Source organism: Neolamprologus brichardi, chromosome 12, assembly GCF_056152115.1.
Source record: "Neolamprologus brichardi isolate AB-2024 chromosome 12, ASM5615211v1, whole genome shotgun sequence".
NCBI lineage: Eukaryota > Metazoa > Chordata > Actinopteri > Cichliformes > Cichlidae > Neolamprologus > Neolamprologus brichardi.
In genome coordinates, this window is record NC_142115.1 from 12,595,763 (window position 1) to 12,620,770 (window position 25,008).

A 25,008-nucleotide genomic window follows, 5' to 3' on the forward strand; every position below is an offset into this window, starting at 1 on the left:
TGCGCACCGACACATGCACGCAGTGAGAAAGTGAGACGGAGAGAAAAGAGAGAAAGAGAGAGATGAAGAAAGAAGACTAAAATAAAGTTCTATATTCACTTCAGCTGTGGCTGAAGAACCGGGCTTACATAAGCACGCAGCATAAAGACAGCGAGGAGTGCAGAAAATCATTAACACTGCAATCAAAGCGCTGATTCAAACCACTGATCTTTGGTCTAATAAACATGGAGGTTAAACCGCTTGACTGCACCCGCTTTCGCTTTTCATCTTTAAAGAAAGCCACTAACAGTTACAAATGTAAACACAATTTCAATCCTAATGACAAAATCTAAAGCCACCTCATCAGTTCTGAGGACACAATATTAATGATATCTCTGGGACAAAATATTGAAAACACTGAATAAATATGCCCATTAGTGACAGTGCTGCCTAACACTGACTGTGGTTTTTTTTTCTGCTGTTAGTCATCTTTAGCCACAGTGAAGCAAACACATTTCAACCGTTTCCTCAAGAATCGGGACACAGCGACTCATTTCCACTCGACTTGTGCATCACTTCTCCTGTTCCCGCACTTATTAATTTATCTTTTTTCAGACGTGTTAATGTATATTTTCCATAAGCACGATCGAATGCATGCGCACGATTTATGAGTTAATGTGGATCTCCCATAAGCTACTAACCTGCTAATAAAGAACAATAGATATATTTTTTGCTTAATTTTATATTCTTATAAAAATTCCAGATAGAATAGTCAAAACCTAGCTCTTAAGCACATATATAAATTAAGGTTAATGGTTTAAATGTTTAGTACGCATTAAAATTACTCCCTGTATATGATAGTGGGGGTAAAAAAGAACAACAAAAAATCTCACAAGCTTAACGTGTCTCACGCCAACAGGGAGAACAACAGCACAGCAGCCACACAAAATTCCAGCTTTACAAACATTTAAAACTAGAACGTTTTATTACTTTTCTATAAAATCTCAACTTTTCAGAAATATATACAAATGTTCCCTTGTGCTATAAAACAGCAAAGAAAAAAAAAAACAGCGTTTACAAATAACTTTTCTCAGTACTGAGTGCTTGATTAATTTATGGCATGGATTTGCCTCACAATGGGGCAGTTCTGAAGGTCTCGAGCGCCTTTCAGCAGCTGCTCTCAGTCCAGTTTAAACATATATGGCACTGCATTGATTTCCATTAACAGAAAAAGCCTCCAAACACACCGGTCATCTCTCTGACTATTTGCCATTAATGTCTATGGGGTTCATCATGCATTGTCTGTAATCAGTCAACAACAGTACAAGTGTTGTTTTGGCTGTAATGAAAAACATCTATTGCACATTATTCAAGTAACCCCACTGCACATCCAAATGGTTTATTCCACTCTTTTTGTCTCTGGAACAATAACTTTTTTTTTTCTCTAGGATAAGTGAATCCAGGAGTAGCAGATTTTTCTCAAACAAAGGCAGCTCTTGTTGTGTGACATGGCTCAAGGCTGAACAAAAACCCCATGTTGTATTACCTTCGATGCATATTGCATAAATAAAACATGAAGCTTGATTCATTTGATGGCACTGATCATTAGAAGTCTTGTTTAGGGCTTTAAAAGTATTTTGGGGGTTTGCACAAAGAGAGTCAGCTCATACACATGTTGGAGGGGGGCGCGTGGGCTCGTATTTAGTGTTGGGCCCTTTGAGAGATGGGTGAGGTTTAATGTAAGGCCTGCTGCTGGTGAACACACTGGCAGCCTTCCGCCTCGTCCTCTTCTTTATCTTCCTGCTGAACACGTTCTGCCATGACTGCAGTGTCTTTGAGGTCCAGATCCACATGCCGCTGGTGATGCCCACCACCAGCAGCATGAAGATCTTCACCATGAAGATCTCGACAGCGGGGATAGAAGCCTTCATGATGCAGTCATCGGACTCTAGCCCGCTGCTGCTGCATTTCTGCTCCCCTGCGAGGATGCGCCAGTAGTCCATGTTGAGCCTCTCGTAGAAATAGCAGGCGATGACGCAGGTGGCTGGGACAGTGTAGAGGACAGAGAAGACTCCGATGCGAACCATCAGCTTCTCAAGCTTGTCTGTGTTCTCTCCCTCGGTTTTCATAATCTTGCGGATGTGGAAGAGTGCGACAAAGCCGGACAGCAGAAAAGAAGTGCCGATAATGAGATAGCAGGAGAGAGGAATGAGCACAAAACCTGTGAGAGCTTTGACATCCATGCTGCCCACGTAGCAGACGCCTGTCAGCTCGTCTCCGGCCACCTTCCTCATCACCAGTATCATGATTGTCTTTATGGCAGGGATGGCCCACGCTGCCAGATGGAAGTAGCTGCTGTTTGCTTCGATGGCCTCGTGACCCCATTTCTTCCCAGCAGCCAAGAACCACGTGAGGGTCAGGATAACCCACCAGAGGGAGCTGGCCATGCCAAAATAATACAGAATGAGGAACACAATAGTGCAGCCTGTGCTCTCCAGACCCTCCTGGATAATATATTGGACCCCGTTGTCTCTGTCGCAGGCTATTCTGTCAGCTCCCACAAAGAGCCGAATGAGGTAGCCCACAGAGTAAACACAGTAGGACATGGAGAGGAAGATGATTGGTCTCTCGGGGTATTTGAAACGCTGTGGGTCAATGAGGAAAGTGAGCACTGTGAAGGCGCTGGAGACAAAGCACAGGATGGACCAGATGGCCATCCACACCAGAGAGAACTGCTTGTCTCCCTGACTCCAGTACACATCCACTTTTGGGTAGCATTTGGGGGCACAGGACTCGCTCTTCTCCACAAAGTGGAACTTGCCTGGGTTGCTGCACATCTGCTTGCTGCCACTGTCTTTAGGGTGAAGGTCGTGCCCACTCAGAGGCCGCTGCAGCCTGAAATCCGGAGGCTGGGTGTGGGAGACTTTGGGAGGTTCGTCCGAGCCATTGTTGGGCGCCTCCATGCAGAGGTTGTTTGGGTCATTTTTGGTAGGCAGACGTGAGCAGTCCAGAGACTCCGGCCAGGGGAAGTTAAAATGTTCCAGGATGGGAGAACATTTCAGCTTGACCTGCTCACACATAACTCTACACGCTGGAATGGGGTTTGACACCTGCTCCGTGCACATGGGAGCATACAGTGAGCAGAGGAAAAATCTGAGGTGGCTGTGACATCCAAACTGTATGAGGGTGGCAAACTCCTGCAGCTTTATCGCTGCCTCTTTTTGGTCATCGTGGCCCATCAGATTTGGCATGCGAGTCATGTTGTAGCCAATGTCTTTACACTGAGGGATGGTGATGTGCTGACATCTCCCCTCTCCTGACCAGTCAGGATCTATTGAGCTTATGGCTGAGCCCCTACTGCTCAACAGCAGCAGCACCAGCGCATAGATAAGGCTCACTTTAACAGCTGGACACATTGTGTTGTTTTAACAGAGACAAAAAAAAAGGGCTAAATGTTCACCAAAACCTCAGACACACAAGTTTCTTTCATTAAAAAAGTGAGCGATGAATCCAGGCTGGCGATGGCGGTTATTGGATCAATGTGGAGAAACTTACTCAGCTCTCCGTAGCAGGACCATCGCTTCCTCACTTTAAAAACTGCAGATTTAAAAGATCAAAGATAAATCCTGCAACGGTCCGAACATGGTTCCTCGCTGGAAGTGTGCCGTCTGGTCCATGCTTTCAGTTTGCGGCTTCGGAGCAGCAGCTACTTGTTCCGTCTCCTGCGCTGTAAATATCAGTCTGCTGTGCGTAAAAGAGAATTTCTTTGTGCCCCGATGTGTTCCCCTCTTGTTTCCAAAAGTCTCACCGGCTCGCCTTTACGCTCCATGGCACTTTCCGAGAGTCTCTCTCTCTCTGTGGCAGATTTCAGTCATTGTGTGACAACTTTAAAAAACAAAAACAAACAATCTCCCTCCAGCTCTTTATCCGACGGTCATGGCTGCTCGCAAGGCAACGGGGACAAATAATCAGTCAGCAAAACAAGTCGAACACATATCGGTCTCTATAAATGTGTCCCAGAAACGCAGGATTATGCTCCCTCCGTAAGTAGGCAGTTGATGCTTTTGGTGGCAGTGCTCGTCTGAGCTGGTCGGAGCCTCCGTCCCGGTCTAACCTGCCAAAAGATCCGCCTTCAAAGACAGCTAATTTGCATAAGAAAGCTGACACTGACACGCGGATTATTTTCAGATCGTGCGGAACAGCTTGTTCATTACAGCGCTTTCAAAGGCTCGCAGCAAACTTCCTTCTCTCTTTTTGTTTGTGCTCAGCCACAAACTTCGAGACGCATTTTAAGAGAATCACCAAAAATATTGCGCAATATGGCTCACGGCCGCACTGGTCCACCAAAAGCATCCACGGTTCATATTCCAATTGCATTTAGTTAAAAATATAAATAAAATGCAAGTGTACATAATGTTTTCCTTTTACTTTTTTTTGCATTTAATTCTTTTCCTTTGCGAATATTTACAATATATATCAATTTTGATAAACAATGGAAAAAGTTTATATTTATTTAACACCATTTAAGACTTTTAAAAGTCTCAATATAATTCTATACTATAAATCTAAAAGTCTCAATCAGATATCAAACATCAACAGATGTTTTTTTAATAAGTATTTGATGTAATCTAGGCAACAACAGTCATGCTCTCAAATCTATTAAATAATAAGGTAGTAGATTATCCTATGGTTGTAGTACAACCATGCAACCAAGTACAGCAAATCACAGGCTAAGTAAGCTGTAGACAGTTTGGAGATTCTGAGTTATTAATACTTAAATTTAAGCTGCATTTTAATATTGCAGCTTTTCCAAAGGGATCTAACTGTACTGTTTTATATGACTTTTACACTCAAACGGTATCATATTTTATCTGTTCCAAAGTACTACACGTTAGGGGAGAGCACAGTGGCCTCACATTTATTTTAAAGTATTCATTTAAAGTACTATTAGGCCTTTTCAACTCCGTATAAGTTCAGAGTACAGAGAATTAAATCAGAATCCTCTCGGTTTTTAGAGCCAAGTTTCCAAACCAGCAACATGAAGAATAGAACAAACCAACCAAAATGTTACAGATGTATTCTTTTAACTGTGAAAGAAAGGAATCTGACTGCATTGTGTCGCAATCATCTCTGGGCAGTCTTTAACAAACAACAAAACACTCATGAAGAAAAGCCAAAACACACAAGGATGATAGTAATAGTACGTCCAGTTTTGGTAGCTGTTTAGGATTCAGCAGTACAAGAATCTGGGTGCTCTGGCCAACGTTGCAAACGCATAATTCAACAATACCTCGCAGACATTTCCTGCCTTTTTTCAATGAAGGAAGCCATTCTGCAAACAAATAAGAAGGTCAAATTCCTTTTGGATCTGTGGTCCTAAAGTGGTGCCATTGTTCTATTGTCAAGCTCACAGAGGTACACTTGCAGCAGTAAATAAATTTACTGTTTAACCTCTCCTACAGCGACACTTCCATTCTTACCAGATCAGGTCAATTTCAGCTTTTTTTTTTAAAATCTTTTTTTTTTTGGATGCTAATTTCTTCCATCACATTTCAATGCAAGCAAAACTGAAACGTTAAAGAGTAAATATTAGGTTGCTGTCCCAGACAAATATCTGAAAACAATTTGGTATGGATAAACCACTGGGCGTTTCAACTTCTGTGCACTTTGCTTGTTCTTCCTTTCTCTGATGGTTTCCTGCAGGTGCACCGGTTTCCTCCCACTCTTAAGACATGTGGATTTGCTCAACTGACCACTTTTTCCACAAATACAAATACTCTGATGATCTGTTCAGTTTTCACCCTAGCTCTTGTGCTTGTTAAGCTCCAACTCCCTGTGATTCAGAGCAGTACAAGTGGAGAGAGGATTTGACCACACTTTATATTCTTTTCATTATGCAGGCTTGTTCTCTAAACTATTTGTTTAACTTTAGTGGTCTATATGGCAGGATGTGATGGCACAAGGGACTTTCTGCCTGTTTTGTGTGTGTGCGTGTGTGTGTGTGTGAGAGAGAGAGATCCTCCAGGCCTTGCTCACATTACCTTGTAAAAAGTTTGTGGTGGTAAGATTTATACTGAGGCCTGGCTATGGTCTCCACTGCGGGTGAAATGCTGATCACAAGTAAACAGGAGTGCTTTTAGTGCATTTTTACAAGTCACTAAAGTGCTTTTAGAAGTATTTCAGAAATGTGTCCGAGCAAGAGAAACCCGGCACCAGCGTGCCTAAATGGCTTAAGCCCAGCATATCTTAGTGGTGGCACTTCAGCTGTTAGTGCTCAGCGTGAGGAGCGAGAGCATAAATATGGGGTATGAATACACTTATGGACACAATACCCTCCTCCTATGCAGCACATGTGCTCCTCAGATTTCATGTATCCAGCTGTTAACATTTTAGGTGCTCCGGTCCTAAATGTGAGTATAAAATACTTGATGTTCACTTCACACACTGCTTATATGTGTGCCTTGTGATGTGTCCACAGCCTTTAGCTGCTTACGCTAGTTTCATTTCCTGACAGATATAATATTTCCAAAGGGGAAATCTTTAGTTAAAGTCATTCTGGCGGGAAACGAAGAATAATAATGGAAACCATTTTCCTTTGTAATGCAGCAGCAGTCCACCCCCCTGTTTTCTTTATAATATTACCCCTCGCAAAGATAAGGACAACAGCTGACCTGCCTGCTCTACCCCTCCCGCCCAACTAGAGCTCTATTATGCGGCTGATGCGCAGACGTAAAACAAAAAGAGTTGACGGCTTTAATGTGAAGAATAATGTAATATCTGCTTGCTCGCTGGGCCTGTTCTGCTCACCATTTACTGATCATCTGGCTTTTAGGAAACCTTGTCTGGCATTTTTGAAAGCAAATATCTGCCCTTATTTCCACTGCCTTTGGTGTAATGAAGCAGACAAGATAAAATTGTCACAGAGTCTAATAAGAAGACACAGTCTGCTGGCTTGTTGTAATTCATCGCCTTTGTTCTGTTCTCGTCCCTGTCTTTCCTCCTGCCTCCCTCTCTTTAATGATTGTTTTGCTGGTCATGATGATATCTCTTTGAAAACGGGAAGAAAAAGAGAAGGAATCCGGCCTGTTCAGTCTTTAGCATCTGTCGCATCAGTAGCTACCACTGTCTCTTTTATGATCCTCCCCTCCCTCAGCATCCCCCCCCCCACCTTTTTTTTTATATACCCCCTCCTATAGCTGATTCCTACTCGCACAGTCTATTTCTCTCTCTCTCTCTCTCTCTCACACACACACACATGCACACACATCAACTTTATCTCATCTCTGCAACCACAACAGTGCGACGAAGAAAAGCGGCGCTGCTCCATCTCTGAGAAATCAGCAACTGTGAGATAATTCTGTAACTAATAAAGTGAAAGGGAGGGCCCTTTGATGGCTGAAGCTGAAAAGATATTTTATTTTTTTGTGTGTGGGATTTGAGATGTGTGATTCTATGGAGCGAGCTCGCTCCCCTGCTGCTAGGCTCTGGCTGGAAGCTGCCCCCCCTCTGGCTAATGTTATGGAGAATTGGAGGAATTTTATGGCTGTCTTTTCCCTCAGCCCCCTTTTTTCTTTTGTTCCCCTTTGAAGAATGACTTTAGACATTTTATTTACATATTTAACCACGGATGAAAGAAATGAAGGGCGAGGAAGCAAAGCTCCTTGGGCTCTTAAGAGAATTTTGATCAGTAAAAATGAGTTGTACCTCGTGTCTTTTTTTTTTGCTTGCGTGGCTTCAAATTAGATAAAACACGCAACTATAGCGGTGACATTTCTGAAACTGAGGCCATCACCTCTCTGATGAGAGTGTGCCCAAAGCTGACTCGCTATCAGCAAGAGCAATCACAGTATTTCGGTTAATTGCCGCGCTTAGATGACTGGCATGCTGTTCCAACATGTGAGGTATGCTATGGGAGAGATGGGGGGACGTTTTAGACATGTTTGGCATTGTTGGCAGCGTTGAAAGGGCATGTTGATTAAACGTACGGGTGGGGTAGCCCTATAATCTTCTTAACCAAGGCCCTCCTGCTCTTTCAGAGGGCACAATAAGAAGAAACAACACACTCAGTTGGAGGTGAGACTATTTGTCCACATGCCCTGCACATTGTCCAAGGATCCTGTTCTCCCTCCTGATCGCACACATTCAGCATTTAGCTCAGGATGATCCTATTTATCAACATAATCTGTTATTTTCTCTCTTATTGCCACTTAACAATGTGTGAAGAGGCTGGTGCCAAAAACCAAAAAAGAAAAAAGAAAGAAAAGAAAAATGATGGGAAAGCTATGGCATCTGGGCAAAGACAGTAGTAAAAAAAAATTAAATTCAAAAAAGAAAGTGTTTGAATATCAAAGCAAAATCTCTGCCCAATCTCCGTTAAAAACATCTTCTGCTTGCAAAACTGCTCGCAGAGATAATCCGGTGTAATAATATACATGGTGTTTCTGTCCTGTTTAAAATGCTGGAGCTTTACTGAGAGCACGGGTTTCTGTAAAGGGTCAGACGTTTTGAGGAAACGCATATGAATCAAATAATTAATTATTAAAGATCCCTGTCAACATCAAAGCCTCCAGTATTCTTTGCTCATATGGTTTAAATAGTCTGATAAAGTAACTTATTAATGAGGACTAATTTGTTTCACGCTTTTTTTTATTTTATTTTGCTTTGCTCAATTAAAACCTGCTTTGCTTCACTGCTGTCATTTATGGTCAGAGCCAAACCAGTTGAAGGTTAACCCTCTGACCTTATTGTTTGTGTATTCTGGTTGATAAGAGGACGTCATTGCATAATTATAACCTTCCCAAGTGTTTAGAGGGTAAATTAGCAATGTGACTGGGAGAAGCTGTCAGCCAATCTGCAATAAACAGAGCTGTTGTAATGAATTTGGTTTGTTTTGAATCTTAATAACATCTGCGCCGAGGCTGCTTTGAGACGGCAGTATTAGTTTAGTGGGCTGTTCTTACATCATACCCTTTTATGTGGTGGTCGTTTAACCGCAAAGAGAAGCGGAAGGGAGGAAGTAGTAGTGGATGGAAGAGGAAAGGGGTGGGGGGTTGCTGGTGGAGCTTAAGATGAAGTAATGAACCAAAACAGATTCAAATATAAATGTTTGCAAAATGCATTTATATTTAAGAAAGTCACATCAGACCCAGCGGAGACGTTTGCGAGACTCGGTTGACTTTTTCTGTCAAGTTCTTAGAAACACAAAAGTGAATAAGATGCTATGGATGAAAGAGGAAGGGGGAAAAAAATAAGTCAAAATGAGGGTAAACATTTTCTTGGGTGCATCAGTGAAGGACACTGATGGCAATATTATTACCCAAGGTCCTTGTGGGGGCACTTGAGTGTGAATTGCTAATCAGGAAGGGCTTCTCTGGTCTAATCCCTCTTTGAGTGGCCGGCCTGGAATCAGCACGTCTGGGGAGACTCCCCACTGCTTCTGGCTCTGGAGGCTCCATTCAATAGCGTAGCCCTCCTGTCCCATTCCCACAGTCCCCTCACACTGTGCAGAGCTGCCATGCATGTGCGCGCACACACATGTGCACAAACCTACACAAACGCACATCCTCCTCTAACCAAATTAGATTAGACCCTTCCCTTTCTCCCCAGCAAGGCGCTGGTCTTTTCTCTGCCTGGTCATTTATCCTAGCCCTTTTGTCTCTGCTTCATAAAAGAGAAACAAATTCCCAAACAACTGCCCGCCTAAGAATTCACTGGTTTGGAAAAGGATGAGGGAAGGGCAGACATCTTTAGCAGACCTTAGGTGATGCTATAATATCACCGACCCTTTGGTGTGTCAGCTCTAATGATGTGTGTGTGTGTGTGGGGGGGAACAGAAGTCTGGCAGTGCGGTTGGCAGAGCAGTGAGAACAACGCCAGCTGTGCATCATGTCAACCTGTTACCCCACAAAAACACTGACAGCAACACTAAGGATCTCTTTATTGTGCCCCCTCGCTAACATTGTCCAGCATTTGCTCTGCTCGGCCGTAAATCCTCCCTGACTAGAATAGATAAAATTCACTTGGCGAACGGTCTGCACAAGATGTGCACCAGTGTGTCCGAGTCCTCCAGTATTAGTTGTTTTGATTCCTTGTATCTCTATTCCTTGTAAACCAGTAATGGACACTGACGCATATAGGCAAAATAAAGGCCTCAGTTGAAAGGGTCTTTTGTAAGAAAGCCCTGGTGGAAGCTTATTCCTCCTGGTTCAATGTGCAGCCAAGCTATCCCAAAAGCAGCAAATTGAGATCAAAGCAAAATTAAAGCTGACTCGTTCAAAGCAAGATAAAAATGTGTGAGCCTGCAGCGATATTTTCTCTATTGATTTCCTCCTTTGCTTGCACTCCGTGGGACTGTGCTGGCTGTGCTGTGCTCAGCGCCAGCATTGGAGACTCTAAGGCTGCTGCAGGGAGAAAGGAAATGACTATCGATACAGACAGAAAAACACTGTCATAATGATCAGGGATAAACGGACTTCACAGAGTGCGTGAGATCTAAGTGATTGGGCAACTTTTCATTGCTTTCCAAATTTGTTTTCACTTTGCATTAAGACAAAGGGAAAAATAATGAGACCGTCTAATAGCAAGAGGCATGAAGCGCAAGCATAGGAATGGCATTGTCTTGTGCTGTTATTAGCTGTGATTCTCTTGCCAGAAGAAGGCGTGTAGAGCAAAGTTTTGTCATTGTCTTTTCATCTGGTGCATGGGTCTCTTTCTTTTTCTTTTTTTTTTTAAGGAGCCACATGTGGAGTCTTTTTCTCTAAAGTTTATTTAGATTCGCAAGAACACTGAAGAGTGTCTTTCGCAGACGTTTCTCTGGCTATTTCTATTTGCTTTCATGTTCAGCGTTAGTGCGAAAAAAAGTCAGGCACAGCTGAAGTTTTCTTTTTGCCACACAGCAGATATCTATACTTTGGAAAGACGTCATCTTTAATTAGAGAGAGAACTAGTTTGAATGTAAGGTTCCAATAATAATACAAAAGCAAACAAAATGTCTTTGTTAGGCTCAAACCAAAGTAATTATGGGTAATTTACCATCTTGCTGCTGCAAGGTGTGAAGGGATGAGTGAAGGTGCAGGTGACAGATTCAGTGCTGTGTTTGAAGTCCTGGGGAGGGATTGACAAGCCTTGCAGTGAAACCTGAGCAGGTATGAAGACAAGCTGGAACAATCAGTGTCTGTAACAAGCAGCAACCTCCGGGGCTGAAAAATGAAGCCGGCGCAGTCAGTGTGGAACAAGTGCCAATAACTGCAGTTTCCTGAATAGCCACTTGAGGGTGGCACAGAAACACATCCCGATAAACCCGCTTGTTGCCAAATTTTACATCACAGATGATTATGTTTACTGCATAATACAAAAACAAAATCTAATTCTGACCTTCTTGGGGAACATTCATATAGCTCACCTGTTTAAATTGCTGATATATGCATGTAAACTTGTGTGCGAAAGCTCACATATGAATAGAATGTTTCCCTTCATCGTGTGGTTGAACTTAATGCAACTCTAGGCTTCGTTTCTATTGGTCACGCAAAGGTACGTACGCAGTAGTTAAAGTTGAACTGGGTTGAGTTTGGACTTGCTCAGCGCAGTGGGAAACCGTCATTGCGCTATGCCAGACCTTCCCAAAGTGTGGGGCCCGCCCCTTAGGGGGGGCGCAGAGCCATTGCGGGGGGGGGGGCATGAAAAGGGAAAAAACAAAAAAAACAACGCTTGGACACTGCTAGCATGGAGATGAAGCATGCTGACTAGGTTTCCAAACCAACTTCATTCTAAGCCAAAGACTAGAAAATATGGTGAAGCATATCTTCCCTTTGGTTTCACCTGCACAAGTGCCGAGGTAGGTCTCCCCTGCAGAATTGGTCTTTCCTTCGTGGGGAGCAGCGCTGGGCTCTCCAAATCACAGACAAACAGTATCCCACTGTCAGGGTTCCTGGGTCGTTGACCCAGTGCTTTCAGTTCTGTTCATGTTCAGTTTATTTTGCCACTTCCATGTTCTCACTTCCTGCTTTTCCTGTGTCAGCTCGTCTCGTGTCATTAGCCAGATTATGTTCAGCTGTGTACTCACCGGTCTCTCATTATCATCCTCATCAGTCTGTGTATTTAAGCCCTCTGTTTCTACTCGTTCACTGTTGTGTCATTGATGTTGTCTCTCCGTATGTATGTATGTTCAGTTCAGTCAGCCAGCCAGCCAGCCATCCATCCATCCATCCAGTCTTTCAGCCAGTCAGTCCTTTGTTCCTGCCCTGTTCATCCACGATTCATAATAAACCATCTTCAGTTCTTCACTATCCACGAGTCCTGCGTTTGGGTCACTTCCTCGCCTCCACACACGACACTCCTGACACCCACATTCTTGATTTTTAGTTCACAAACACTTGTTGTAATGACTAGCTACTCCTGACATTTTGGAGATATACATACTATACTATACTTTATACAGTAAAGTTACAGCGGGATACAAATAACATCAGGCTGATCCTGCCACGATTTGTTCCCCCTGTCTAAATCACGGACAAACAGTATCCCACAGCTGTTTATGTTTTTAAACCCATTTTGCACAGAGAGGCATTTTTTTTGAAAAATGTATTGATAGCAATGTTGAATATTATTACACAGGAAAAAAACAACTACATGTAAAATAATTACACCATGATTACCATAACACCATAATTACACGTGTATGTAAGCGTGTAAAACCTGAAGATAGAGACAAAATACTGTTTATCTGCCATTCTGCAGTTCCTCTCATGTAAGCAATAACGTGGCGCACAGCTGACGTGAAAAAAGGCACATACCTTTGACATTGCCCGATGAACACTGTCTTCCTCGTCCACACTTAAGCGCAAAAAATGAGTTTTAAAAAATCTCTGTTTTCGGTGATTCGAAACGGCGTTTGCGTGTGGACGAAACAGCTACGTTTTCAAAAATACCCGTGTAGGTGTGGACGTAGCGTAAAAGAGTTAGTAGTTTATTTTCTTACTACCTGCAGATTACTTGTATTTGCTTAATTGTTTACTAAATGTTTGAGGTGTGAAATAAACCTCAATTGAGCAAAATATGGGTGTGTGTGGTTGGAGGATGTGTTAGTGCGTGCGTGTGTGTGCGAGCGTGTGTGTGTTAGCGGGGGGGGCGCGAACATTTTTCTGTAAAACAAAGGGGGGGCCAGCAAAAAAAGTTTGGGAACCACTGCGCTATGCAGTCAATAGAAATGAATGTGTTTCAGAGTGCAGGGCTGCAGGTGCCATGTCCTATGTGAAAAGGGCCAGAATTATACCAGAAGCTTCTTGATGGCTACCAAAAGCATCTGGTAGCCATCAACTTGCATCCAAACATTTAACCAAATGTTAGTGTGGGTGAATGTATATTTCTGACCCTGTTTAGAATTGAGAAAATACAAAATAACATGCATAAACATGTTTACTTAGTCCCAATGTTGTCGCAGTTACTGTCAGGAGATAAGGCATGCAGTGCTCCTGTCTCCAGAGAGCTACCGAATTGGCTAAACAACAACAACAACAACAACAACAACTAGTTATAAGCTAACATGCCAGCTAAGGTTAAGCTGTTGGGCTCAAAATCACACTTTCCCTCTAATAAACAGTTTGATTACATTCTCATATTAGAGCCACATGTTTCACTAACGTGGACTAACAGCAGCTAACAGAGGCTAATAGCGGCTAACAGAGGCTAACAGCCGGTAACAGAGGCCAACAGCAGGTAAAGATGGCAAAACCAGCAGTGCTTACTGGCAGAAAAGTGAAGGATAGCTTCAAGAACTCACCTCAATATTGCTGCCATCACTGTTTTGCCCTTTATTATTTTAATATTTTAATGAAATATTCCAACAAATAATATTATTTGCTGTGATGTGTAGCCCATCCAATATGTGTGTATTTTATTTTTGATGATTCCAATGATCTTGGTATATTAATCTGTATCTGTATCTGTGTCTCTGCAGCCCAACAGTTTAGGAATGGAGCTTACTAACCAAGCTTGCTTGCATTAACTGATAATTTAGTATTTACTACCTCTAATCCTTATACGTTAGCCACAGATCTAACAGGAAGACTGCCAGAATGCTAATGCCGATGCTTCAAAAAGCAGCGTCCAAAAGTAACAGGGGACGTCACTGCAGTTGCAGCATTTTGTTGTTGTTGCAATGTACAGCCTATGATCTACACACAGTACAAGATCAATTCTTATGTTGAATGTCTGCAGAGACTAACATGAAGTAATGTGGCAAAGATGTTAGAAAGCCAAAATGTTGACACTGCAGCTCTCAAAGCACTGACAAAAAGAAAAAAAAAGTGTTTTGCATTTCTTCCAAACATATGCATGAGTGTATATGCACATCCTTCCTTCCTGCTGTCTGCGCCGCTCTCTGGTTTGAGGTGTAACACCTGGGCGAGCTGAAAGAAACATGAATCAAGCTGAGGAAAATGTCTTTTAATCTGTTTCAGATTTTGTTTCATAGCTGTAAGCAGTCTTACCTCATCTATGAAGCTTCCTTCTCAGACAGAGGGATCACTGTATCTGTAGGCATTCCTCAGGCTCAAATATCAAAACAGCACTAAATAACCCGTCAGTCTCATTTCCCAGAATATAGATGTTGCAGCATGATGGTCCATATTTTGGGGGAAGATTTACCCTCTGATGGTATATCCTCTTAAGTTTAAAGGTCAAAACATCATAAATATATGCAGATGAAAGGCAGGATTAAGATTTCTGTAACCTGAAAATAAGATGTAACAAAAGAAGCAGTGCTATGAAGTGAACGTGGTGAAATGATCCAGAAACTGAATTATAGAAGTGGTAAAAATGTCTTGTTTTCACACATTCAGCTCTTGTGACAGCTGTTGGTAACCCAGTTATGGAATGCGCCTCTGGGCTTTATTCCTTTTTCCACTCTGAAAAAGTGCAATGGCTGTTTAACTTTTACGTGTGCGGTGTTCAAGAGATGTCCCAGACATTATTATCAAACTTTATACCGAATGATTTCATTTCACATCGCTGTCTCAGTGCCTCCGGAGTGATCGGCCGGGGAACCTGCGATAGATCCAACTCCATTAAAAAAGAAGCCACTGCTACGTTTGGTTAAAAGTCGTCCTGTTCGGAGCTGTTTGACATGCAAGCTTCATACATCCTGTTTGATTTGCTTCAGTTTTTATCTCCAAAGTATGGTAGATGGCATCTTGGGGAAGGCTTGTTTTTTCCTATGATTAAACAACACATGAATCTATATGGATTCGGGGTTGTCTATCTCACACGCATGGAAATGCACACATTCGTCTTGATGCTTCACAGCTCCTACAAACAAGGCAGTTGCTTCTCCTTGTTATGGAAAAAGATGTTGACTTGGGCTTTGAAAAGAGTCTTATTGACTCCGATAAGAAGCTAGGGACTTGAGGGAGATAAAAAAAGGAGCAGACAGAATGTTTAAAGATTGTTGTTATAACAGTGTGGTAAAATTATCAGTGCAGATTGGATGTGACAGACCCATGCCAGGTTTGAGCTCTTAAGATCATTACTAAGAGCAAAGCACGCTGATTCTTAGCTCGAAGCAGGTTTTTTATCTTCCTTTCAAAGTCATTCTTGTTTTGTTTTTCATTTACATAAATTATTTCATTACAAACATGGTAGGCCAGCTGAGAAGAATTTATGATTTTTGAGTACATAATTTTTCAAATACAAACTATTTTAGGGAAACATGACTAGAATGTTCCTTAGCCAATTTACTAAATGAGCATAGAAAGCTGAAGTCATTACATTACACCTAGTTCAACCTCCACACGTACCTGGGTATTTTTGAAAACTGAGATTTTTCTATGCTTTTGCACCTTTCGTCCACACGTAAACGGTGTTTTTGGTCACTGAAAACTGAGATTTTTAAAAACGCCTGCTAGGGTGGATATTTTCGAAAACTCAGTTTTTACATTTACGTGTGGACGAGGAAAACAGAGAAAATGCAGCGTCAAAGGTGTGCGCATTTTTTGACGTCACACTGTGCGCCGCGTTATTGTTTCGGTGAAATGAATTTCTACGATACTGTTACTGTTAATTGGACTCTCTGCAGTGTTTAAATGCTTACATATATACACACAGTTACTGTCCCTCCACACATACGACTCGGTTCTGCTTCTATGCCCCAGCTTTGTTTACTTTTTCCCACCGAGGCTTCTAGACTTCTGATTGGCCAACGTTTCTGCACGGTTAGGAATATATCGCCACCTGCTGCTTTGGCATGTTCCTAGCAGCGTTTTCCTTCATTTCTGCCTTTACGTGTGGACGGGATTATTTTTTAAAACGAAAACAGAAAATCTCAGTTTTCAAAAATACCCGTGTACGTGTGGACGTAGCCTCAGTGTCAGTGTTTTGTTACATTTATTGTGACTGTACAGAGTTTGAGCTCATTCAGTTTGTTGACAAATTTCAAATGACACAAATGAGACACTTATATCTGCCCGATGCATATAAAACTACAGACAAGGCCATGTTAGCTTTACTATGATTGAATTGATTGAATATGAATACAATGACAATTAGACTAAAGTTAGTGAAAATAACACTAATTAACACCATTCCCCAACTAATGAATAAAAGTCAGTAAACCTGACATAAGTCTGGCTCTGGTACTATTTTTTGAAACTCTAAATGCACATGATTTAAATTTTGTATGACATGAGCTTGAAATCCTTTTTTATAACAAAATATGTTATATTTTTAAATGAAACTGAAATATTTGAAAGTCACTTTGATTTGTGTTAGTATTAGCTTCAGTTTGTATCCTCCAGAGCCAGTCTGTGTGCATAAACACTGTGCCTTTTAAAGTTTTCTTTGTGTTTTCTTTGTGTTTGATCTCAACACCTCTTAAATCTTAACTTGGCAAACACACTGCATCTAGTTGTAATTTGACAAAAATTGCTATGCATTTGTGTGCATGTTTTAACTTGGGCCTCAATGTAACAACCCACTGAACTTCTTTCTTTCGACAACGAAGTCTGTGTCTGAAGCTCGCAAGAAGAACAGAGGCCTTTTTAATGGGTGCGTGCAATTATTATTCCGTTTCATCTTCACTACAGATGTTGAGAAGATGCGTACCTTCAATCGCGTGAGAGGGAGGCCAAAAGGAGGCTAAACAAAATGTTTGTGCCTTAAGTGGCGTCTTAAGTGTCAAGTGCTGTTGACAGTCTTCAGTCTTCAGTGTAAGCAGACTTTTAACTGTCAAACGGGCCGACAGCCGATGGTCCGCAAACACCTGCTCAGATAGCCTCCTGTCCTTTGCGTGCTGACACAAACTGTTTGGTATCCTCACCTCCCCAATCCCCTCCCACAACTCCTCTTTCTTGTGATGACTGACACCCTTGTCCCCCATCCACAAGCAATGACTGCAAAGACACGCTGTTACCACTATGACCCTCTCACTTGGGAGAAACAACCGCAGCCTCTCTAGATTTCAGCGTCTGCTTCGACCTCGCTCTCTCACCCCCTTCCCCTCTGCGGTTTTGACAGAGAGGCTTGGGTTTCAGGTTCAGGACGTTTCCATTAGCACCTTTTGGTGAAGCCCTTTCATCCAGCAGTTACAGCCCTTGTGATCTGGCCACAGCCAGGCTGTTAAACTGGTGCTCTAACAACGCCAAAGCAGACAGCTCCAACAACACGGGGAGGAAGTCCTCAGTTCTGCACAGACTCTGACTCAGTAATTGTTTGCTCTGTTGTCTGGAGGTGTGAGTTTAAGCTTGTTGACATTCAGCTCAGTGTTGATGTGTTTATGATATCTTGTACAAATGTCACTCCTCAGCGCAGTCTGTTGTGAGATGTGATGTATGATACTGTTGTTTTAGCTCAGATATATTGTTGGCGCCCTAAAATACAGTTTCTTGTACTGATTTACCTCGAAGGCATGTTGACAAAAAGCAGAGTGTTGAAGTGTAAGCCTCTGTCCAATTAAATTATTTAAATTAGTGCAGTCCCTCATTAATGTCCGCTTAACAAGTATTGTTTTCTTTATAACTCACATTTTCAATATAGTTTTCCACCTCATTTTTTGCACTACTTTTGAATGGAGAACTGCTTGGGATATCATCCTTGCTTTCTTATAATGTCACCTTGTTTGTTCAGACATGTCTGAACAAGCCTGAACCCCTCCAGCTGCCCACAAACATGTCTATTTTGTCAAGCTGGTAACATTTAAGCTTCAGTGGTCTGGGCTTAATGGGAAGCGATGTTTCTTTAAGTTCGCTGACTGTCTGGTTTATATCTAGAAATAAAGAGAAACCCATATCCAATAATACTCTTGTGTTCACCAGCTGGAAGTTGTTAAAATTAGATACAAATTTCAGTATGATTGTGAATCAGGTTTCTTGAGCAGAGTCCAGGAGTCCTGGTCTGGTTTTACTCTGGCTCTTCATACACTTGCAGCAGTGGTGTCCACTATGGACTCCCTGTCTATAGTTACGAATAGGTCTGGCTTATGCAGAGTAATGTGGGCTTCTACCAACGATTTGTGCCTCGCCAGACGATTCATCTGTGCTCATTGGCACCCAATAAGTCAAACCACTAAAATGATTAATAAAATTCCTGTCGAGTACCAAGGGACATACTTCAATTGAGGCAAACAATTAATGGCGTCCTGTTTTTTTTTTGTTTTTTAAGTGATTATCCTGGGTTTGTTCCCATCTGCCTCGAGGGAAGAAATGGCGTCCCTGGTGCAGATGCTGATTGTCAGAAGTCAGGATGGTGAAGCGGCGAGTCAGCAAGCAACACAGGAGATTCAAGCAAACTGAAATAGAACAATAGCTTTTCCCAGCCTGTATCCTATTTCATAGGCAACAATGCTTAGTTTATGGCACTTTTCCATTCACATGAAAGACTAGCCATGCTTCTGTAGCGATACACTGTACACATTTCTGTGATATTTTGGTTCAGTTCGCTTTGAAGTGTGTTAGGGGGGAAAGACAAGCCTCTGCATAGCATCAAATGCTTCACTCACTCTAAAGGATTTGTGACGCGGAGATAATCGTTTAGTTACAGCCTGTATTTTAATGAGTTATTCGTACAGCATATTTATGATTAGCTGCTGCATCACAGGCATCTATAGCAGTCAGGTTTGTGCAGCAGCTGCACTAAATTCTCTAAAAGGCAGCCCCTGTTCCTGTATTATTTTGCAATTTGCAGGATTTTGGTTAGAATTAACTCTAGCTTTCTTTTCCTATAATACAAATTGAGCTCAAGACAGCACTTGAGAACTCAGATAATTTAACGACTGCCCTCATCTTGCTTGTGAAAACCTTTCCCCCCATGGCCAAACTGCTGTTCAAGGCGACTCCTCCTCCACGTCCAGTGGTACAATGATTGTTTGTTGTCACTGAGGTATTGTTTTTGCTGTCACTTTTTGATCTTGGTTTATGGTCCCAGATGTTGGCGGAGGGGTACAAACCCACAGAAAAGACAGTTCAGGGCTGTGTCTGATGTTCTCTGTGGTGGCATTGCTGCTTTAACAGCAAAAACAGACTCTTCTTCTTAAAACAGCAAGCAGCCGCTGGCTTATACCAGATAGAAATGTGACCTGAGCCTGTGGCACACTGATTTGTTGTGCAACTTGAGAAATTCTACTGACATGCAACAGTTGCACTTTTATCAAAGTACTTTTTTTCCCTTCAGTTTATTTTGCAGCGATTGCATGCAAATGCTAACAAAAATTAGTACTCATTTCCTCTCTGTAGGTGTGCAGAGAGGTCTTCACGTTTGTTCGCTGTCTGTCTGGAGTGAGGATGCCGCGCTCTTTCTGCTGCAGAAAAGGTTAGAAGATGTGAATGAATCAGTTCTGTGTGTGTTCAGGGGGAGAGACAGTACAAAATCCTGTTGCGGAGCGGTGAGATGGCCCCAGCATAGCTTCTTACCACCAATCACCAGTGATAAAAAAAAAGAGAGAGAGAGAGACGAGTGAGCCAGAGGCGGCAAGGGGAGTAGAGCTCCTCTGTAATTACAACATGGTCTTAAAAAGCAAATACCAAACCCTAGCAACCTCAGCTGGGAGACACAGAGAAAAGGGGAGGGGGGGATAGTAAAGTGGATGGGGTACAAAAAAATAGGCAAAGGGAGTTAAGAAGCACCACAGAGAGCGACCCTCCAATGACCTCGGCTCTCCAACAATCGTCCCCTGCCAGCTGGAGCCAGGGTTAGGGGCGAGAGAGAGGGGCTGGGCAGGATCCCCTCCGATTTATGACTGACTATAAGGCCCCTGAAAGAAACCCAATCACCCAGGATTCCTGCGCAGCATGACTCTGGCTGGAGAGAATAGATAGCCCAGGAGAGTGTGGGACGGCGGCACAGCCAACGGCTAACACACAGGCACTGACACAGAGGGCCACTTTACCAAGGGGAGGGCCACTGGGCACTTGCTCTATTATCTGCAGCTCTCTGCATTGAGCATGATATCATTAGCCTACACTGTGCCGACTCTAACCTCAGCTGCGTTCAGCGACTGGCCAAACTCATCCTCTGAACTCTTCTTTGTCTGACATATTTCCCGACTTGGATTTACATGCACCCAGCTAATTGCTCTATCTGTCTAATTAGTCGAAATTTAATGGTTATTAAATTTCAACCTGCTATCAATGTAGAGTGGGAAAAAGAGAGGCAGGCTGAGAGTAGGGCATGAAAAGAAAGGGAGAAGGCAGCTGTCTTTTAAAGCGGGGTAAGCCGCGCTTGGAGCTACCCCGCTGATCCATTAGCATATCTGAATGATCCTGTTCCTGCACAGCCACCACCACGCTGCAAGGTGGCACATCTGAAGAACGCGCCCTTTGAATGCGCTTGCAAGCTGGGGAAACTCATATTTTTCAGCCCGTTTGAAAACCTGGAGACAACTTGATGTTTGAGAAGCTGACAAAAATAAGAGAAGGAGAGAAAAAGAGGAGAAGGGAAGAAAAAGAAAGTTTCAGATTTGGAAGAGGACAGAGTTTTACAAGCTTTTTGAAGCTAGGTACTTAATAATTCACTTGATGCTACAAGCAGCAGTAAGGCAGTATGGAAACACACTCATGCATGACAACAGATTTCACTGCATATGCATTCTCGAGAAAAAGTGTGTCACAACCTCTGGTTCAGGAAACAGCAATGTAGTTTTGTGTGCGTGTGCATGTGCGTGTGTGTGTGTTGAGGAGTCATGTTTCACAGATCCTGAAAAGCATCGAAGGAAATTTTAATTGTGCCCTGTAAAAAGTCACAAGTTTATTTTAGAAACACTAAGTCTTAGCTTCCTTTTTGTAACTTATATCAGTTCGAAACACTATGTCTTCCACTTTACTCACACACAGATCTGCAGAAAAAAAACTAAAACAATTCTTATGGACAGGGTGAACTGCCCACCTCAGACGACTAAAGAACTTGCAGAATGTAAACAAGCATTTAAGAAAATGTTCAGCATGCAAACAGGTTTAGCCGGATGAATCCATTAACTGTTGCACAAGTAAATCCAAAATTTTAAAAGTATAACATATCAAGTTTTCATCCTGATCTTATTTAAATCTGTCAGAGCTTAGTTTTTTCTCTTCTTCTTCTTCTTTTTTTTATCGGCCTTGAAGTTGGTCTCCCCTCGGCCACAAAGCGGGTTTCTATTGACTGGTTCCAGGGAGTGTATTGATGGTTCCATAATTTGGGCACAGGAACACAAAAAGGCTGACCCCCGCTGGGCTCAGCACGACAGCTCAGTCAGCGGGGAGGCTTGCATTTATTAGCCTGGGAGAGGAGCTCCTGCAGAATTAAAGCACATTCACCCACCCATTGATCTCTGTCATGAAAACAATACTCGCCTCCCTCTCTGGCAGCGAGCTAGGCAATGCGCGCTCTGAGGTAATTCGGCAGCCATAGAAAACACGATGGCTCACACCCTCGGGCTTAAAGTAAACTATTTGAAAAGTGAGAGGAACAGAATAATAATCGTGAAAAAAAAGGGAAGACATGTTAGATTATCAATCCACCTGTCCAAATGTATTATGCTATGAATTGGGATTAATTGTGGATGGATGTGAATGCAGCTGTTGTGCAGTTTCCTCTAGGGAGCAGAAACCAGTTCTTGTTTTTTTTGGCTGTGCTGTGACATGTTGCTGCTTTATGTATTTAGATCCAGAGCCCCAGGTTTCCCTCCTGGAAGCATGCAGGGCTCTTTCAGGTTACTAAACCTTTGGTTAAGTACCTTTGGCTATAGCTTAGCAGTCACATGAGAGGTGCAGTTTTCGATTTCGATTCCAGAGCTTCTGTTTCTTTATTGGATCTTGTCTACTGCCCAGTGGAGAAGGGTAATACACAGGATATAGCTGAGGGAGAATGAGGCCGGCATGTTCCAATACTGTGAACACGCCCCTACCATCTTACTTTCTGCTAATCCACCGATAATGGCCTTCATCGCCTCCAAAAAATACCAGAGAGTCAGTCACAAGGCAGGGTGATAGGGTGCACATGTGCATAAAACTGTTTTACAGGTCACCAGTGCCGCCTATCCTAAAAGGCTTTGCGAACACTGAGTTATCAGTTGATGTTTTAGTCTGCAGACCTTCCTCTGGACGCAGATGAAACAATCTTGAGGAAGCTGGAGTGGGAAGGGCCACACCAAAGCATCTCTCCTCTGCTTTTGTGTCAAGCACGTCCTTGTGTGCGCGACTCTGGCTGTTGACCTAAGGAACTCGGTGATCTACGATGCGGCACTCAGCAGCTGGAGTCTAAAAGGTGGAAGGCTCTCTGTACCATCCGGTCAGCTCCTCACATACAGGCTGCAGTGTCAACACACGATACAAGAAGACAGAGAATGTCACACTTCACACATAGTTGAAAGGAGCAGTGCGTCTCATTATGCCACCTAGAGCTGCTTTTGTCAGCTGGGGTTTGATGTGTGGAGAGGAAGGGCTGAAGGAGTCACCATGGCCTGGTATGGGGCCCGCTGCTTCCACGTTTGAAGTCACTGTCAGGACAAGGTCTTTCATATTTACAGAAAAGAGGAAAACTCAAGGGATAGCTGTGATTGGCAAACTGTATTGTAAGAGATGTTAGAAATGGCTTGAGCTAATCACCGTTTGCACCCGGCTCATTCATCAACCCCCTTGCAGCCCCAGGAGTTTTAAAAACACTGCTTTGCAGGCACTTTTTTTTGGCTCCTCAAACATGAAACTTCCTTTAATCTATTCTTACTCAAAAAGCCATTCAAACATCTTACATAAATTATGCTCTTAGCATTAGAATCAAAGGCGAGCACCATCTCTCCTCATGCTGTCAGTGAACTTTTTGATGGACAGATATATTAAGGCTTGTTCTATGGATAGCATATGTATTATAATTTTGAAGGCGACTTTGAAAGTCGACCACATCAGTCAGTTTTGGTGAGAGTGAGCTATTTGACGATAATCACAGTTTTCCATCATTTTATTCCTTGTAAGAATAATACAGTGAAGACATGATGTGACAAAAATAGACAATATCTACTGCTCAGTGTGTTAAACTTACCTTTACCTTAACATAAGACTGTGTTTGTCTGATACAGTTACAGTCTGTTAATTGTCTTCTACATGTGTATTTCCTCCTTGATGCTCAGGATTTTGTAACTACTAGGGGAAAATGGATGATAAACACATATATAACACTAAAGGAATATGAAACAAGACCATTGTTTTTTAAATTTATAACTACTTATATTATTTCTGTGTTTCTAAATTATCATGTAGCATGAATAGCAGAATAATGTTAATTATTAAAACATCCATAGAATCAGTTTCTTTCATTCCAACTTCACCACCATGAGCAGGACCAAAGAGCTGTCAAAGAACATCAAGATAAAGATTGTAGACCTGAACAATGCTAGAACAGGCTCCAAGACATCAACAAGAAGCTTGGTGAGAAGATGACAACTGATCGTGCAATTGTAGAAGAAATATAAAAGGATAATCAACTGCTCTCAGTCAGGTGGTGGCCCCAATTTCTCCTTTCTCTAAAAGGCCCGTCTTCATTTTACCAGTGAACATGTAAATGAGAATGGGGAATGTGAAGTGGTCAGATAAAACTAAACGTTTTGGCATCAACTTGACCCGCTGTGTTTAGAGGAAGAGAAAAGCTTAGTTTGCCCTGAGATCACCAACCCAACAGTCAAACACAGGAGAGGAAACATTATGCTTTGGGGCTGTGTTTCTGCTAACGGTACAGGACAACTTGACGATATTAAGGGTCCAGTGGAGGGGGCCATGTACTGTAAAATCTTGGATGAGAACCTCCTTTTCTCAGCCAGAACGCTGAAGACATGTCGTGGATTGGTCTTACAGAACAACAATGACCCTAAACCTATCGGCAAGGCAACGAAAGAAAAGATAAAGAAGAAGCACATTAAGGTCATGGAGTGGTCTCTGGACCTTATTCCTATAGAAAATCTGTGGTGGGAGCTGCATCTTCGAGTCGCCCAGTGGAAGCCAAGAAATCTGAAGGATTTAGAGAGTTTCTGTAAAGAGGAATGGCCCAAAATCTCTGCTGAGATGCAAACCTGGTGACCAACTACAAGAAAGATCTTCCTGCTGTACAACTATGGTACTAAGAAATAAGTCATGTTTGCTTGGGAATGAAATACTTATTTCACTCATTGAAACAGAAAACAGTTTTTAACTTTTATGAAATTTGTTTTTGGGTTTTTGTTGGTTGATATTCTGTCTCTCTCCATTAAAATTAAACTATCCCCCCCCCCCCCCCCCCTTTGAGAACGACAACTACAGTAGTGCTATCCTCTGATTTAACTCTTAGAAAGAAAATGGTTAAGTCTATTTTCAAAGATGTCATAACAGCTTCATACTGACATAGATGAAGTAAGCCAACCACTGGCTGAATCACATCTTAGCCGACTGTTGTTGTGATATAAGTAAAACTGAATCAGAGTATGGTTACAGGTTACAATGTTACTAACAGAAAAATCCACATAAATGCTATATCATTTAGGTGAATCTTGGTTTATTCCAGCTGTCTTATATTGACTATTGGACACTGGTAAAGCATAGTGGATTT

The 25,008-nt window shown here is 42.4% G+C and overlaps 1 protein-coding gene across 1 annotated transcript; it reads right to left on the reverse strand.

The window, feature by feature from the left end:
* Positions 1-945: 945 nt before the first annotated feature.
* On the reverse strand, positions 946-4,051 carry fzd10 (frizzled class receptor 10). The gene has a single exon (XM_006803134.3). The coding sequence runs from the start codon at positions 3,393-3,395 to the stop codon at positions 1,644-1,646; it is 1,752 nt and encodes a 583-aa protein (XP_006803197.1). The 5' UTR covers positions 3,396-4,051; the 3' UTR covers positions 946-1,643.
* Positions 4,052-25,008: the final 20,957 nt, after the last annotated feature.

What these genes read in the sequence shown, in the direction of transcription:
- fzd10 (XM_006803134.3), bottom strand. Translation starts at nt 3,395, where the DNA reads ATGTGTCCAGCTGTTAAAGTGAGCCTTATCTATGCGCTGGTGCTGCTG.